We start from the raw sequence: 16,200 nt of genomic DNA on the forward strand, positions 1-16,200 counted from the left end.
TATTTTTTTTTGTCGTCTTCCAAAAACTTGTGGTAAAAGACCAAGCCTTTTCTGAGACTTTTTGTTCACATAAAAAAAGTCAGTATTTTTTGCTAGGAAATTACTTTGAACCCCCAAACATTATATATTTTTTTAAAGCAGACACCCTAGTGAATAAAATGGTGGGTGCTGCAATTTTTTATGTCACATAGTACTCGCGCAGCGATTTTTCAAACGCATATTTCTTGCAAAAAAATACACTTTTTTTACTTTTAATGCACAAAAATACAATATATTGTCCAATTATTTGGTAAAATATAAGAGATGATGGATACCAAACATGACATGCTTTAAATCTGCGCATGCCCTGTGCATTGGCGACAAACTGCATACATTTTTAATATCCATAAGCAATGTTTTAAAAGCCTTTACAAGCTACCATTTTAGATTTACAGAGGAGGTCTAGTGCTAGAATGATTACCTTTGATCTGATGTTCGCGGCGATACCTCACTTGTATGGTGAACCGCTGTTTTTACATACTGGCACAGGGTCAATGCTCGCGCACGCAGGTGCACGCGTGCGTGTGTGTGTGTGTGTGTGTGGAGGGGCGAGGGTGCTTTTTTTTTAAGCTATTTTGATTTTTTAAATTATTTTTACACTGTCCCTTTTATTTTTATTTTTTTTATCACTTTTAATGCTATCACAGGGAATGCAAATATCCCCTATAACTTCAATGGGCATTGTCATTTATTCTTTTTTTGAGAAATCTGGGGTCTATCAGACTCTAGATATCTCCTCTGCCCTTACATTATCTAATCTCACCAAGATCAGTGCGATCAGATGCTTTCCCAATCTACAAATGGCGCTGTTTATATCCTGCGAAACTGAAGTGATGAAATGCTTGTAGCTTCCGATTTCTTAGACTATAGAAATGATTGGCACCACTCTGGTCTCCAATCAGCTCTATGGTCAGCTGGCAGAAACACCAGCTGCATTCTCAGGGTCCCCTGATGACACGGGACTGCCCGAGAAGGCCATGGAAGGCAGCAGGGGAGGGGAGGGGCATCGCCTCCCGCTGCTTGCAAAAGAAATCCTGCAGCTAATTAGCCACTAGGATTGCTTTTACATGAAAGCCGGTTACCAGATGAAGAAAATTATATCAGGATGATGCCTGCAGCTGTAGGCATCATCCTGGTATAACCATTCAAAGTCCAATGATGTTCCAGTACATCGCTGGTCCTTGTTGAGTATATATGGGGGGTTTTTTTTTTTTTTTTTGTATGCAGTCTGTGGACTGAATGAAAAAAAGAGAAAAAATCTCTGCCAGAAAAAGTGTGTGGTATGCCCACCATTCGATTATACCGCCCTGAATCCACCCACTTCTAATGGTGGGCACACATTAGGTCACACGGTGCCACATGGGCCAATTCCAAGATTGTACAAATGTCTAAATAGTGGCACGCTTGAATAAAAATTGTCCACATATAAGTGGTACCCCATAGGGAAAAAGGATGACACCAAGTCCCAAACTATCTTGCCACTGCTCCCCATGTAATCTGGGCATCCGGGGGGCTCCACATGACTATCTTTTCCCTCGTAAATCCAAAACTTATATGTATAGCCTGTTGCCCTCTCACAGGTCTGCTACATCTTGACCCCATATCTGAGACGCTTTCTGGGGAGAAATTGTTTGAATGCAAGGCGGCCAGAAAAACTAATGAGGGGCTTATCAATGCAGATTTTTTGCTGGGGAGTATAGACATCTGCAAATTTTTGGTTAAGGTGATTTACGAGGGGCCGAATTCAGGGTCACCCCGAGGATGACAGAGTGTACTGTCGTTGAAATGCATAAAACACATTATACTCTCATAGCTATGACTGGCCATGGCAGCAGAGAACACAGGCATATGATTAATAAGGTCTGCGGACCAATTCATTTTTTTTTAGTAATGCCCATGTTGAGGGTTAGGCCCAAAAAACAAATTTAATTTGGAAACCGTAATGGGTTTCCATGCAAATGGTCTGGCAAGGTTTGAATTTGGGTTGGCAGCAATGAATTATTATGCATATAAATTGCTTTGATCCACAATCAATGCATACAGATCTTCCATGAAAAACAGCTTAAAAAAATCAAGGGTATTTAAATTTGCTGCTTCCACCTGAATTTCGGGTTGGGCAGTGAATGGGGGAAGTATGGGTGCTGATTCTGCGAACACTGCGGTTTTGTGTGCAATGTATCAAGTGACAGTGACCTACTGACACTGCACTTGCTGGGGGAGAAAGGGGGGGGTAAGCGTAGGCGCTAAACGCAGGTGCCGGGGCTGATCCCGCTAATTCTGCGTTTTTGGGGACATTATACTAATGTGAACGCTGGTATAGTGCTGATCTGATCAAAGATATTGACCCGTTCAGACACTATACTAGCAATGGAGGTTTATTGTGTATGAGCGTGTTCCTGGCAATCAAGGGGTTAAATGTGATGACTGGTGTACTGACGGGAAATCTGATGCTATCTGGTAGGGACTTGAAAACCATGGGAGCGCGAATCACATATATATATACACGTGATTTTGTGCACCCATACTGCCCTGTAGCAGTATTTATGCTATAGGGCGGTCAGGAAGTGGTTACAGAAGCGGTTCGTGTTACGGCACTGCGTTACTTTAACCGACAATTGCGCGGTCATGCAATGCTGCACCCAAATGAAATTTATGTCCTTTTTTCCCACAAATTGAGCTTTCTTTCGGTGGTATTTGAACGCCTGTGTGGTTTTATTTTTTGCGCAATGAAAAAAAACTATATTTTGGACTTTTTGCTATAAAACATATCACGTAACAAAAAATTTAAAAATCTAATTTCGTCATAAATTTAGGCCAAAATGTATTCTGTGACAAAGGAGTACCCCTTTGAAAACATGCGTGCGAACAAAACGCAAATGCATATTGATGTCACGCCACCATGTCCGTACGAGGGTGTGGCGGCCATCTTTGTAAGTGGTTTCCATGTTATTTGCTTAGTCCACATGGATGTTTTACAATTCTTTAATAAAATGCTACACTATTAGTCTATTTTTCTCTGGGCTCTTCTGTGAGCTGACTCTTCAGGATCCCTGCCTGGTTCTTCTTGAGGATTGTTTGCTGTATTGAAGATACCCCTCCATTTTGGTATATCTAAGTTTCATGGTCCTGTGTCTGATTGCAACATAGCCTGACCTGCCAGTGGAGGAGAGTGCAACATTTGCTGTATATGCGCATTATATATGCGCTTCTGGTGAATGCATGTATAGGAATCATTTTCACAAAGTCACCATCACTGGAAGTCACCTATTTTTCACGGATTCATTTATTATTGCACTTTATTTGTCATTGCTATTTATGTACCCATTCCACTGCAGTCACTAATTTCATCATCACCTTTACACTGATTTTTCAGTGTCACGTCATTTTCACCTATGTTCATTGCATAGTAGTTCATTTGAATGATTGCTTTACATAAATGTATACTCATCTCACCATAGCACCAATTGGAGCGCCTCACTGTGATCATTTTTGGTATTACCACCTATTCCATTATTTACATCACTCAAGTATATGCATTCATATGTAATTTATTAGCTCACATTATAAGCGCTGCACCTTTTCTGTATTTATTATTCTGTGACATGTCTTTGTTAAAACAAAATCCCAAAACGTTTAAATTAATTGGTTTACATGAAAGTTATAGCGTTTACAAATGGCGGTATAGATACTGGAATTTTTTTTTAATACTAATAATGGCCGCAATCAGTAACTTATGGCAGCAATCAGTGACTTATAGCCGCGATCAGCAACTTATGGCGGGATTGCGGCGGACATTTTAAAACTGGGGGGGAACTGACTTGGGGTCACTGACATCCCCAGTGACACCAATACAGTGATCAGTGCAAAAAAAAAACCACTGACACTGTACTAATGGAGGCAATCATAGGGTTAACTGTGTGATTAGAGTGTTTTACTAGGGGGCGGGGGTGTGTGCTTCACTGTAAGCACACTGATCAGGATGGCTGTGCTCAGCCATCCCGAGCAGTGTGCCCAAACTGACAGGGAGGAGAGCTGTATTGTAAACAATGCAGCCATTCTCCCTGTCAGTGTTTGCCGGCAATCACTGGGCTCCAGTGGGTGGCGATGCGGGTAGAGTGGTCGCGTGCCCTCTACTCGAAATGCAAAATCACGTATATATATATATATGTGATTTTGCGCAGCTGTGTCGCACTGCTGCAGTAAATGTACTGTGGCTGGTCAGCAAGTGGTTAAAGAAAATTATTTTCCAACACAGAGGTTATCCAGGAAAATTCAAACAATTATGGGAAGACTGGTTAGCAGTTCCAGGCCTTGCGCCTACTGACTTAGTTGTGGACCGGCTGTTAATTTACTGTTATTGCGTAATGGTATTGCTTTCTTTTCTTCCAATTGTGTTACATTAAATGCCTTGGAAAGTACTTTATTGCCTATATTTGTGTCTGTACTCTTGTATGTTTAATGGATTTACCTCAATAAACGTTATTTCTGAATTAAAAAAAAAGAAATACAGATTAAAGGCAAGGATGTTTATGATGTCATGTAATGTTGCAGTAAAACAACAAATCATCCATTCATAAACAAGTTAAACTGCCTCAGATTGTTTGCAGCTGTTAGAACCCTTTTTATAGAGAATTTGGGAAACTGGCTGGACTTTTTGGGTTCGAGTTGAAATGTGGAATGTGGAAGTGGAGAAACTACTACGCAGACTGCAAAGTAAAACCATTAGAAAGCTATTGGTGTGGACATTTCATTATTAAAGCAGGCAGACCTCATGCCCTTGGTGGGAGCTGGTGGCGAATCGGGGCTGCTAACACGATTGCAAATAATTGATGACTTTCATAGAGTAGGTTGATTGTTTTAGTAGTTTTAGATTTATAATAACTCAGGACTATTTAGATTTCCAGAAAATGATAAAACAGCAAAACACAAGAACACCTGTTGCTGGTGTACATGGGTGTCTACTTACTCGAGCTAGAGCTGTATAATTTCCATAATCAAGGGAAAATGCTGGCAATGTAATGGTTTGTTTACTATTCTCAACATGAGCTGGCAAGAAAATGCAAGTGCCATCAGGTTTCATGAAAGACCAGTGGTATTTAAGGCCTTGAGAGATATTGCATATTACTGTAGCTTCAAATGTAACTCCAAGGTATAGGTCTTCATATCGTCGAATCTAAAAAGTATATAAATTATGATTTACAATAATATACATGCTTATTACATTTTAAATAATATGGTTTTATATGAAATGCTTCCAGCACTTTACAAATGTATTATTACAACCTGTAAATAGTGAAGCGCTATAAATCAAATTCTATCTATTAAATAAAGAGAAATATTACATATATATATATATATATATATATATATATATCGGCGACGAGTCCATCGATGTGAACGTCTGACGCAATCCACGACGACTAGGAACTGGATGATCGGCTGGGCACACGTGAGCCGGTTTCTTGCTTTATACCCTATATATGTTACCTTGAGTGGAGGAGGAGTGAAAAGGTGCGCTGAGCAGAGGTCCTTTTCCTATCCCATGGTCCCTGTGATGAGGAGTGGAGTGGAGAGGATCTGTTACTGTTTATTATAGCCCTGTGGCCCTGTGCGGGTCAATGTGTGGAGGTGAGCAGGCATTGCTGCCATTTGAGGATTTCTGTTCATTTTTCACTGGAGTGAAGATCACATCAGCACAGATTCACTTGCATGGACTTTATGTTCTCAATTAACACATATATAATTTGATTGGTTTGATGTTTGTATATACACAGTGTGTTTTTAGAGATAATGATAAATAGCACGGGAATTTTTTCTTCTTAAAGAATCATTTCACAATTATTTGTATTTTGTCACTTATTCAAGGTCATGTTTCACTTATACTTGTGGAATGAGATATTTATTTGTTTGTAATAATCTGTCACTGAGCACTAATGTGTCTGCACAGCTAGTAATATATAATATTTATCTTTATTTAATAGATAGGATTTGATTTATAGCGCTTCACTATTTACAGTTATTTTGTATCATCACATATTGGTTTAAGTTAAGTGGCAGCAGCTATAGTTAGGTTTGCGACTTCTGCATTAGGCACAGGCAGATATTTACTGCCATTATTACAACCTGTGCCAAAGGGGTTTTGGCTTGTGTCAATTGGGAAAAGCAGTGTGCTTTCAGGAGCATTAAGCTTGTATTTGATATCAGTTTAAGATGTTTCTGAGATCAAATAGAATTCACTGACAGATGCATTGGACCTCCTCTGACTTGCATTTGATGTTTTTCTAAACTACATAAAATTTCACACAGACTTGTATGTAGACAGAAGCAAGTTTTTAATGTAAACCAAAGCCCATCAACACACAACCCTTATCTCTGTAGTGATCAATACAAAAATATGTGTGTGAAAAAATAAAGTTAACTCATATTAAACCATAATGAACAATGCGCATCAAGTAAATGGTGAATTAGTAGTCCTATAACATATAATTCCTATAACATATAATACACTCACAAAGAAGTAAACTTCAAAGAGAAATATATAAAAGATCAAATGCAAAAATCTTGAAAATGATGAAAGTCCACATGTAAGAATCCCAAAACACTTCACAGACAAGTAGTGCTCTCCAAATGATAAAACAAATGATAAATTGTTCAATTGGGGGGCCACCACCAAGGATACCACTGACCTCTAGCACCTCTATGGTCCTTTACTAGTTATCCAAAGTAACAGAGTAACACACGCAAAACACACCACACCAGGAATTAGCAGCAGGTGTAAAACATCAGATGCCTCACCCTATGTGCATTTTATCTGGTTCAACAGACATCTTCAGGTGATAAAGAATAATTTGATATTCATTTATTAATCCCCTGAAGATGTCTGTTTGACTAGACGCGTAGAGTAAGGCCATTGACATATGATATGATATTGTACACCCGCTGTTGATTCATGGTGCGGTGTGTTTTGCCTATGTTACTCTGTAACTTTTGTGAGTATGTCTACTTTTAATAAATTATGTGGTTTACTCTATGGTCCTGCGCTGTTGATCCCTTATCATTTGGAGATAATTACTGTTTGGAAAGGGAACTAACACACTTGTCTGTGAGGTAGTTTGGGATTCTTACACATGGACATTCATCATTTTTAACATGCATATTTTTGCTCTTAAAAAGTGTGTATGTGTCTGCCCTGACACTGTATGTGTATGTATTTGCCTTGATGCTGTATATGTACGGGAGTCTACCCTGACACTGTGTACATGTGTGTGTGTGTTCAGGAAAGTACCTTCACAAAGAATTCACAAAGTATATTATGTTTAATATATAAATACATTATGTTTTGCACACGTACAAAGTTTTTATCGCAGCATTAGCTGTGAAGTAGTTTCCAACTATTTTTAAGTCGAGTTTACTTTTAAGGGAGAATTAAACTGATCATATACCAGCATTTGTGAATGGTTCATGGAATACAAAGTGTTCTGTAAATGGACTAGGGGAAAGGAGGGGTGTACAAATGACTGGACGACTTTTGTGCAGGAGAGCCCCAGCTCCTATTCTTTTGCATGATGGAAGTATAGAGGAATGCTATACTTCCAAACATGAATGAACTTGTAAATAGTCAAGAAGGGGCAGCGATCCAGGAAGTGGCAAACGTCTCATTACAGTTAACTATTTGTTACCTAGCTGATACAAAAAAAATAAATGGATCTTTCTTAAACGAATTGCTCTAAGGAGATAAACATAACATGGACTGGATTTATCTATTAACACAACGGTTTTCCTTACTTGCAATTTAAGGGGTCCCATATTTTTCACAGGAGGAGGCTGACAGGGTTCTTTCACAACAAAAATTTGCTTTGTCAAAAATGCAGAACTGACGTTGTTGAAGATGGAAACATTCACTGTGTATTCCCCTTCTCTGAAATTAAAAGAAGACATGAACAAATCTGTCCTAAACAAGAACTGACACATACAAGAACATTTTAGAAGAGATATGTTTTTAAAGAGTCTTGATTTGTTTTGCAATGGCATATAATCATCTTGCTTGAACCTGCTTAGTTTGGGTTGACTAAGAAAGATGAATTCTTCATTGATACACAGCCCAGCCTCAACACAAGAGCAGCTCATGAGAGGGAATTGAAGTCTCTGAGTAGGACTGGCTTCACCTGAGGCCTATGTGGTGACCCATTCAGAATGCCTTGCTGCTACATGTAATTGTTCAATTTCCATCAGTGTAAAGCTGGCCATAGATGGATACAAATTTGGCCATCTATGTATGGCCATTCCCACTTGACAGAATGTTGGAAAAGTTTACTTGAACAGGGGTCTTAGCTGATGATCAGTGTATTCTGACAGCAGAGAAGTCCTGCTGTCAGAATACAAAGGCACAGTGGAGAGGATTCCCCCATACACCTCAATTGTGAGAATGAGTGAATACATTCATTTTTTTTTTATTATCCTGCTGGCTGATTGAAAAAAAAAAATGACCCATCTATGGGCAGCCTTTTGGTATATAAATTGGAGATCTATAAGGGGTTTATTTTCACCAAGCTGCTTGGCAATTGCCCCGTAGCCCTTTCCAGCCTTGTGGAGGTCCACAATTTTGTCTCTGGTGTCTTTTGACAGCTCTTTGGTCTTGCCCATGGTAGTAGTTGGCATCTGACTGACTGTGGGGTGGACAGGTGTCTTTAAAGAGCTCAGACAGGTGCTACTAAGTTAGATTAATGAGTGGAGTAGAGGTGGAATTTTTAAAGGCACAGTAACAGGTCTTTGAGAAACAGAATTCTTGCTGTTTCTTAGGTGTTCAAATACTTATGTTCAGCAGTGCAAGACAAATAAATTCTTTAAAAATCATACAATGTGATTTCCTGAATTTGTTTTTTAATTCTGTCTCTCAGAGTGGGAGTGCACCTACAATGTGAATTTCCGACCCCTCCATGATTTCTAAGTGGGAGAACTTGCAAAATTGCAGGGTGTTCAAATACTTATGTTCCTCACTGTACAGTATGTAGAAAAAAAATCCAATTTAATTTATCGTACCTCACTGGACACAGAGCAGGCTATAATCATGACTAAGTGGGATTTCCCAAAGCAATAAAACAATAACCACCAACATCAATCCCAAAGGACCTACTCTGCCGTTCAAAATATGCCAAGGCCAAAAGCAGTATCCTCCATGGCTCTGACATCCACTTGGTAAAACCCTGTGAAGGTATGAACCAAAGACCATGTAGCAGCCTTGCAAACCTGAGCCACTGATGCCTGATGGTGGATAGCCCAAGATGCCCCCACATGGGTAGAGTGCGCTCTCACCAGAAATTCCTGACCAGAAATGTTTCCCCTACCGGCTGTGGACTAGGAAAAAAGAAAGGCAAGACACTGTCCTCATTCAAGTGAAAACTAGAAACCACTCCAGGCAAGAAATATGGATGAGGATGCAATATCACCTTATCATGATGCAAGACAAAGAACGGCTCCTTACATGAAAGCCGTAAGCTCTGACACTCTTCTTGCCAAAGTGATAGTAGCCAAAGAATCCACCATCTGAGTCAAAGGACTAATGCCATTTCTCAAATTAGTTTAAAAGGTGGCTTCTGGAAGGACAGGCAAGACTAAGTTCAAGTCCCAAGGACACAAGGGTGGCCTGATAGGTGGGACTGTTCACGTTACATCCTGCACACAGTACGAATCAAGGAGTGAGAAAATAATGGTCTCTAGAAAAAATGAATAGAGTCGAAATCTGACCTTAATGGTACTTAAAGCCAATTTAATTTCCCCTCCTGATCGAAGAAAGGACAAAAATCTTTAAATTGCAGGGTGCCAATTCCTTGCTTCACACCAGGCAAATAAGATTTCAAGGTCCTGTAATGGAAGCTCCCTGAAGCCAGATTCCTGGCTCTCAACAGTAAAAAGATAACAGGACCAAAGACCCTCCGAGACTTCCAGACTTGAGATTCAATAGCCAAGCCTTCAATCCTAGCAATCATAAAGCAGAATACACTATGGACCCAAAACAATAGGTCTGGCCAGACCAGAAGTGTTCAAGGAGCATCCCCTGCCAGATTCACTATGTTGATATACCAAGCCCTCCTGGGCTAGGCCAGCTACCATTATTATCAGTGTCACCACATCCCAGATCCTGCACAAAAGATACAGCAATAGCTGAGTTGGGGAAAGGCATAGGTTACAGAGAACTGGTCCCTATGGTGTTACCAGTGCATCTACCCCTATTTCCAGTGGGACTCTAGTCCTGGGCACAACATGTTCAACTTGTTGTAGAACCTGGAAGCCAGCAGATCCATATTCAGAGATCCCCAATGATGGCAGATTGCCAAGATTGTCTTGGAACCCAGGGACCACTGTCCCAGAATTAGCTGTTGACGACTGGGAAAAAAAAACCCTGTCAGTTTTTTATACCTAGAATATGTACTGCCAACAGAGAGGGCACATGCTGTCCTGCCCCAGACAGTATGTGGTTCAATTTTCCTGAGCCACACAACTCCAGGTGCTGCTCTGGTGGTTGATTTACACCACTGCCATGGCATTGTCAACTGATCCCTGACCACAACCTGTGCCACTGGTTCATCCAATAATCCAGAACAAGATGAACTGCCCAAAGTTCCAAGATATTGATGGGCAGTATTCTCTCCTGTGGAGACCAAGTCCCTTGAACTGTAGCCACCTTCCAAAACAGCCCCCCAACCGGAGAGACTGGAATCGGTGGTTACTATCTTCCATACAACTAGAAGGAAAATTCCAATTCTCCAGATTCTGAACAATCAACCACCAATTAGAACTTTGCAATATCCCGAGGACAGAGTCCTCTGGAAATCTAATGCTTGGACCTTCACGTTTCAGACAGACAGAATGTTCCTCTATAAAAGACTTGGAGTAGAACTGCATGTAGGGAACCGCTTCAATCACATGCCATTTCCTTATGCAGAGATGTATCAATGGATAATATTTGCTTTTCATATTTAGCTTTAAACTGGGCACTGACTGCTCCCTGAGCAAAAGACAATTGAGGTATCCTGAGATTGACAACCCCTGCATCCTCAGCAAGCCCAGCACTGGGACTAGGAGCTTTGTGAACCCTAGGGAGGCTGTGGCCAGCTCAAAAGGCAGTACCACAAAATTAAAATGGTGATTTTTCTACTGCAAATCGCAGAAACCTTTGATGAACCTGGAAAAATTGGCACATGAAGATATGCGTCATTGGTGACTATGGACACTAGCAACTTACCTCTTGCAGAGAGGCCACCACTGATCGGACCAATTACATCCAAAACAGAAGGGCGTTTAGAAATTTGTTTAGTGCCATGAGATTTAAGATAGACCTCACCTCCTCATTTGGTTTTGGAGCGGTGAAACAGTCAAAGTGATCTATAATAATGAGCCCATAACTTCTGCTTGAGAGAACATGCAAGGCAAAAGCCTGATAACGCTGTGTACTTAACCTATCAAGTTTCTGCCGAAGTCAACCTAAAGATGGCGCAAACCACCTCAGAGACTGCCCTAGAATCATCTGCTCCGAGATACTTCTCAAAACGCAGCAACCTCAGATGCCTCCTTCACTCTGGAGGAGAAAAGCTTACAGCACCTGGTATTCCCAGGCAGTCTTTCATTCGAGTACTTTAGTCCACATATTATAATTAAACTATTATACTGTAGTTTTGATTACTAACAGACAAAGACTCCAAAGTTCAGGTTGTCACTGAGCACAGAAATTCAGAACATCCTGCCCTCACACAGTTATACTGGGATTCTTCTAGTATACTAGTTTGAAATCTGTCCTCACCTTCTATATACATGTGTGTCATTGTACTTTCCAAGTCTTTTGGTTCCATCTCCAAAATTCCAAAAATAGCTAACATTTGTTCCAGAATTTATTCTACAGTAAAAACTGACATTTGAATTTATCAGCACTGATGGACTGGCAACAAGACGATTAGGAATAACCTTTCTCTGCACAAATATTGTGTGCACATCAGAAGAGAAGGAGTGGAATTTGTTTGAAGCTTTAACTACAATACTATACCTGTAAAAAAAGAAAAAAAGATATCATCAGATATTCAAAACTTCAAATTCATATTACAAAAACACAAGACAGTGTGTCAAGGGGCAATACAGTCTTCAATAAGCCCTTCTTCAAAGTATTATTATATTTAGATAACTTTGATATTAAAGCAAATCAATAATGTATTAAATTAAATGTAAATCCAAAATCTATGTTTTAGTATGTTTGGCATCATACGTCACTGAATATGTATGTAGTATGTAAGTACATTTTTTTTTAATCTGTTGCAGAGTTCCCTATCTGGAGATCTGTCAGTAACAGCACTCCCTGTTGAAGGCTGACAATGCTAATCCACTGCTTCACAATTAGTAGCAGCATTGATACCTGTCAGCCTGTCATGTGCACTCCTTCACTTGATAGTTGAGCTCCTTATCAGAGCTTTGCATGCCTCCAGCAGACATGATAGGCAGCCCAATGGCTAACTGAAGGAGAGCGTATGGCAGGTTGACAACACTATTGTTAATTGAAAGGCGGTTGTCATCCTTTAATAAAGAATTCTCACCAGTTCTCAGATTAGAAAACTGTTGATAATTAGAAGACCAATTCCAAGCTGGCATGCAGGAGGTACTGAAAAAAGGGAAGAAATGCGCTAGGGCCCCAGTATTAAACTATATATAGCAGCTAGCACTATACCTAGTAATATCACAGTACTCCAAGATAAAAAAAAATGTGCAGTGCTAAAAATTATTCAATAAATATACATCAGCCAATACTGTGTAAAATAATGAATATTACACATATTCCTCCAATTAAATTGTGCAAATCATAGTAATTTTATAAATTGTGACACTTATGTGATGATTATTATTTAAAATTACTATTATTTGCACAATTTAACTGGAAGAAGAGTGGTTCACAATGTATAAATATATGTGTAATATTCATTATTTTACACAGTATTGGTTGATGTATATTTATGAATAATTTTTAGAGCTGCACTTTTTGGTTATTATACAAGAAGTACGCCAGTACTCAGAGAGGGCCATGCCTGTAACAGAAAGATGTCATGTATGTGTAAACAAAGGTGATTTAGCTACCGAAATATGGCAATGTGCATATTGGGGAAATAACTTGACACTGGATGGGCATACCCCGATGGTGAATTGAAAAACTAGTTCCCCATCATGTTCTCTTTACTTTTGACTGACCTCATACGACAGTAAGTGGATTCCAAAGCAGTTATTGAACTGAATAGAGGCTATGGATCTACACACTGCCGTGCTCTGTCAATCAAATGTAAAGCAGACCCCATGGGGAACTATTCTCTCAATTCACCAACAGACGCCGCCTTCCCCAGTACAAAACTCCTTGGCCATGCACCTGCCAGTGTGATTGGCACAGTGGCTAGAGAGAAAGGAAGGGTGTGATTGCACTGAGAAAGCAGCATCCAACATGGACACTCTGACATCATCTCAAATACAGATTCATGTACCTGTCTCTGAGAGGTTCACAAATTGGGTGCGGGCATCCGCACTTTCAGTGTTGCATCCCAACAGAATTCAAGAGAGTGTCTATGACACCCTTTATCAGTTCCCCTGATTGTCCTTTATACAATTTGCTAATGGCATCACCTTGAGTTGGTCAACTATTGATGTATAGCTCCTGATGCTGGAAGGGTATGGAACACTGTAGAAATCACCATCACCAACCTATCAGGGTAAACCAGTGGTACATGGGCAATATCCCTTGATGAGCATCTGACATTGGTGTCTGCAGGAGCCTCTTGGAAAACTTTGCTTGGCTGTATCAGGTAACTGTCATCCAGTTTCACAAAAAGAATAGCTTCAGTCCTATTAGCCAGCTAGTGCAGGACCCAGCAAAGAACTTAAAGCGGAGTTGCAGTCAAAAACTGTAGCTGCTGACTTTTAATAAACACACACTTACCTGTCCCAGGGTCCAGCAATGTGCTCACCCACGCTGTCCCTTCTCTCCCTCTTCTCTCCCTGGCGTCACAACTGTGGGCACCAGGCTGTGATAGCTTGCAGCTTCACAGCCGAGTGTCCACTACGCATGCGCGAGTCGTGCTGTGCATTCTGATTGATCCAGCAGTCTTCTGGGACCTGTGAAGGTTCCCAGGGGACTGCGGGAGGAAAGAAGGGGGCCGAACATCTGGCTCACTTTGCCGAGGCAAACTGAGCTGGAAGTGGGAGCGGGTACCTGTCAAAAACAGGTATCTGCTCTCCCCTTCCCCCCCAAAAGGTGACAAAAATGGCAGTGGAGGGAAGGGGAGGAGGCAAACAAGCGGAGCTTCCACTTTTGAATGGAACTCCGCTTTAAAGGCAGGGCCCTGTCTCTGGTGATAAAAGTCAGGTTTGTTTGTTGTGTAAATGCCTTATGAACTCAGAACTCAAGAACAAAAATGTAATTTAGCGCAGCTTTCCAATCCCCCAGATATAGTGACTGCATTAGATCTCCACTTTTTTACTTATTTTTCCTTTATTATCACATGGTGATCCTGCCAGTAACACACTTTCTATCCCTGGGTGACAACGTTTATTCACTATACTGTGTATCTATGGAGAAACAACATTGTCATCCTAGGACTGTAAGTGTGTTAGAATACTGAATATCTCCTCTCCTGGTCATCTGTATAGCATAATGGGTGTTCTGCAGGTCACAGAAGTGAACTGGACAGGGCAGATAACATTCCCTGAGATAATGCAGCACTTTGTGTTTAGGAAATTATGTGAAAATTCATGTTTTGGCTATAGAGAGAGTGGCTGTATACAGTTCCAATGTTACAGGAGGCAACAATAGTAGTCAGACATGGTATTCCACCCTGTTCCATTGTTATTTCCAATGATGGGCTTTGACAGCAGTGGCTATTGCTGTCTTTAGGACATAAACATTAGATTGTCTCATTATCCTGCCAAAGTCATTTAATGTCTTTGGGTGCCTCTAGCAACATTTGATACATCAATAGTTCTTGACATCCATTCAGGAATGGAGAAATAGGGGGCTTCAGTGCAGCAGAGGAAGGTTCTGCGGTGTGCTGCAAATGCCAATAAGGCATCAGTGGTGATGCAATAAACATGTCTGATTCCTAGGCATTTCATAGGCTTTCTTTCATGTAGCACTCATTTACAGCTCTCTATATTATGTGCATATAACTGGATACATACATGTTAGGTAGGGTGAATCTTTTTATTATACTTCTTCTAGTTGTTCGCTCAGGTGGCCTGTCTGCAAACTGCCAGGTAAATTCCAAAGGCCCAAACTCTTCCGTCACTGCAGTAAAATTGATATATGTCTCCGTAGAAAACACAGTTCCGTTTGTTAAAATGTAAAGTGCTGAAAAAAGGAAAATATAAAGAAAACATTTTGTTTTGCAAAACCATGCCAGTACAAAATTGAAAAAGCATCCAGTACATTTTTAGCTTTTTCCAGCATCCCCAGCTAACCAAATAATATATCATTTCTTTTTGACACTGGAAATATGCCATCTACTGCTTCTTTTCAGGATCTTGCAGTCCTGGCTGCTTAAACCCGTTAATCGAGGCGTTGGTAAACCGAGGTACGCCTGTATTAGTATTGCAATCCTTTGTATTGGGATACATAGAACCAACATACATCTGCATTGGCAACATAGCACAACATTTGTTTCACATTTGAGATATCTGGCTAGTTACACTGACCTTGCCCAGGGACTTAGGGTGGATTCACACCACAGAAAAACAGGCTGAGTTAGTGTTCAACAGCTCAGTGGATAAGTGGTTAGTACTGCTGCCTCACATTGCTAGGGTTGTTGGTTTGAATCCCAACCAAGGCAATAAAGTTGCATGATCTCCCTGGGTGGCTACCCTAATATACATGTGCTGGTGGCAGCATATTTGCTTTCTGTCTAAAATGATCCCTAGAATGTGAATTAGAATGAGGCCTTGTCTGTTCAAACACCTTTAAAGCTGCACCTTATGTGAATGTCAAACGATGGGATGAGATAAGAGCCTGAACTAATGTTTGATTTGATAATGCTGGTTTGCACTCCACCCCCTTTTGGGAAGGGTTTGTCAAGCCAAGAGCTGAGAGAGAGAGAAGAGCGAGCGAGTGAGAGAAAAGGATTTAAAAATTTTTTTTTATAAAATAAT

At 40.4% G+C, this 16,200-nt stretch overlaps 1 protein-coding gene across 1 annotated transcript in view; it reads right to left on the reverse strand.

Moving 5' to 3' along the window:
• PKD1L1 (polycystin 1 like 1, transient receptor potential channel interacting) overlaps positions 1 to 15,406 on the reverse strand; it is a gene marked incomplete at its 5' end in the record, with an annotated part of 209,426 nt that extends 194,020 nt beyond the window's left edge. Inside the window, 4 exon segments of the mRNA XM_089669435.1 lie at positions 5,006 to 5,212; positions 7,825 to 7,957; positions 11,837 to 12,076; positions 15,238 to 15,406. Of these exon segments, the coding sequence (XP_089525561.1) occupies positions 5,006 to 5,212; positions 7,825 to 7,957; positions 11,837 to 12,076; positions 15,238 to 15,406 (749 nt within the window).
• Between the last annotated feature and the right edge of the window lie 794 nt (positions 15,407 to 16,200).

Source organism: Staurois parvus, unplaced genomic scaffold, assembly GCF_062004578.1.
Source record: "Staurois parvus isolate SC_StPar_1 unplaced genomic scaffold, SC_StPar_1.0 ptg000077l, whole genome shotgun sequence".
Lineage (NCBI taxonomy): Eukaryota > Metazoa > Chordata > Amphibia > Anura > Ranidae > Staurois > Staurois parvus.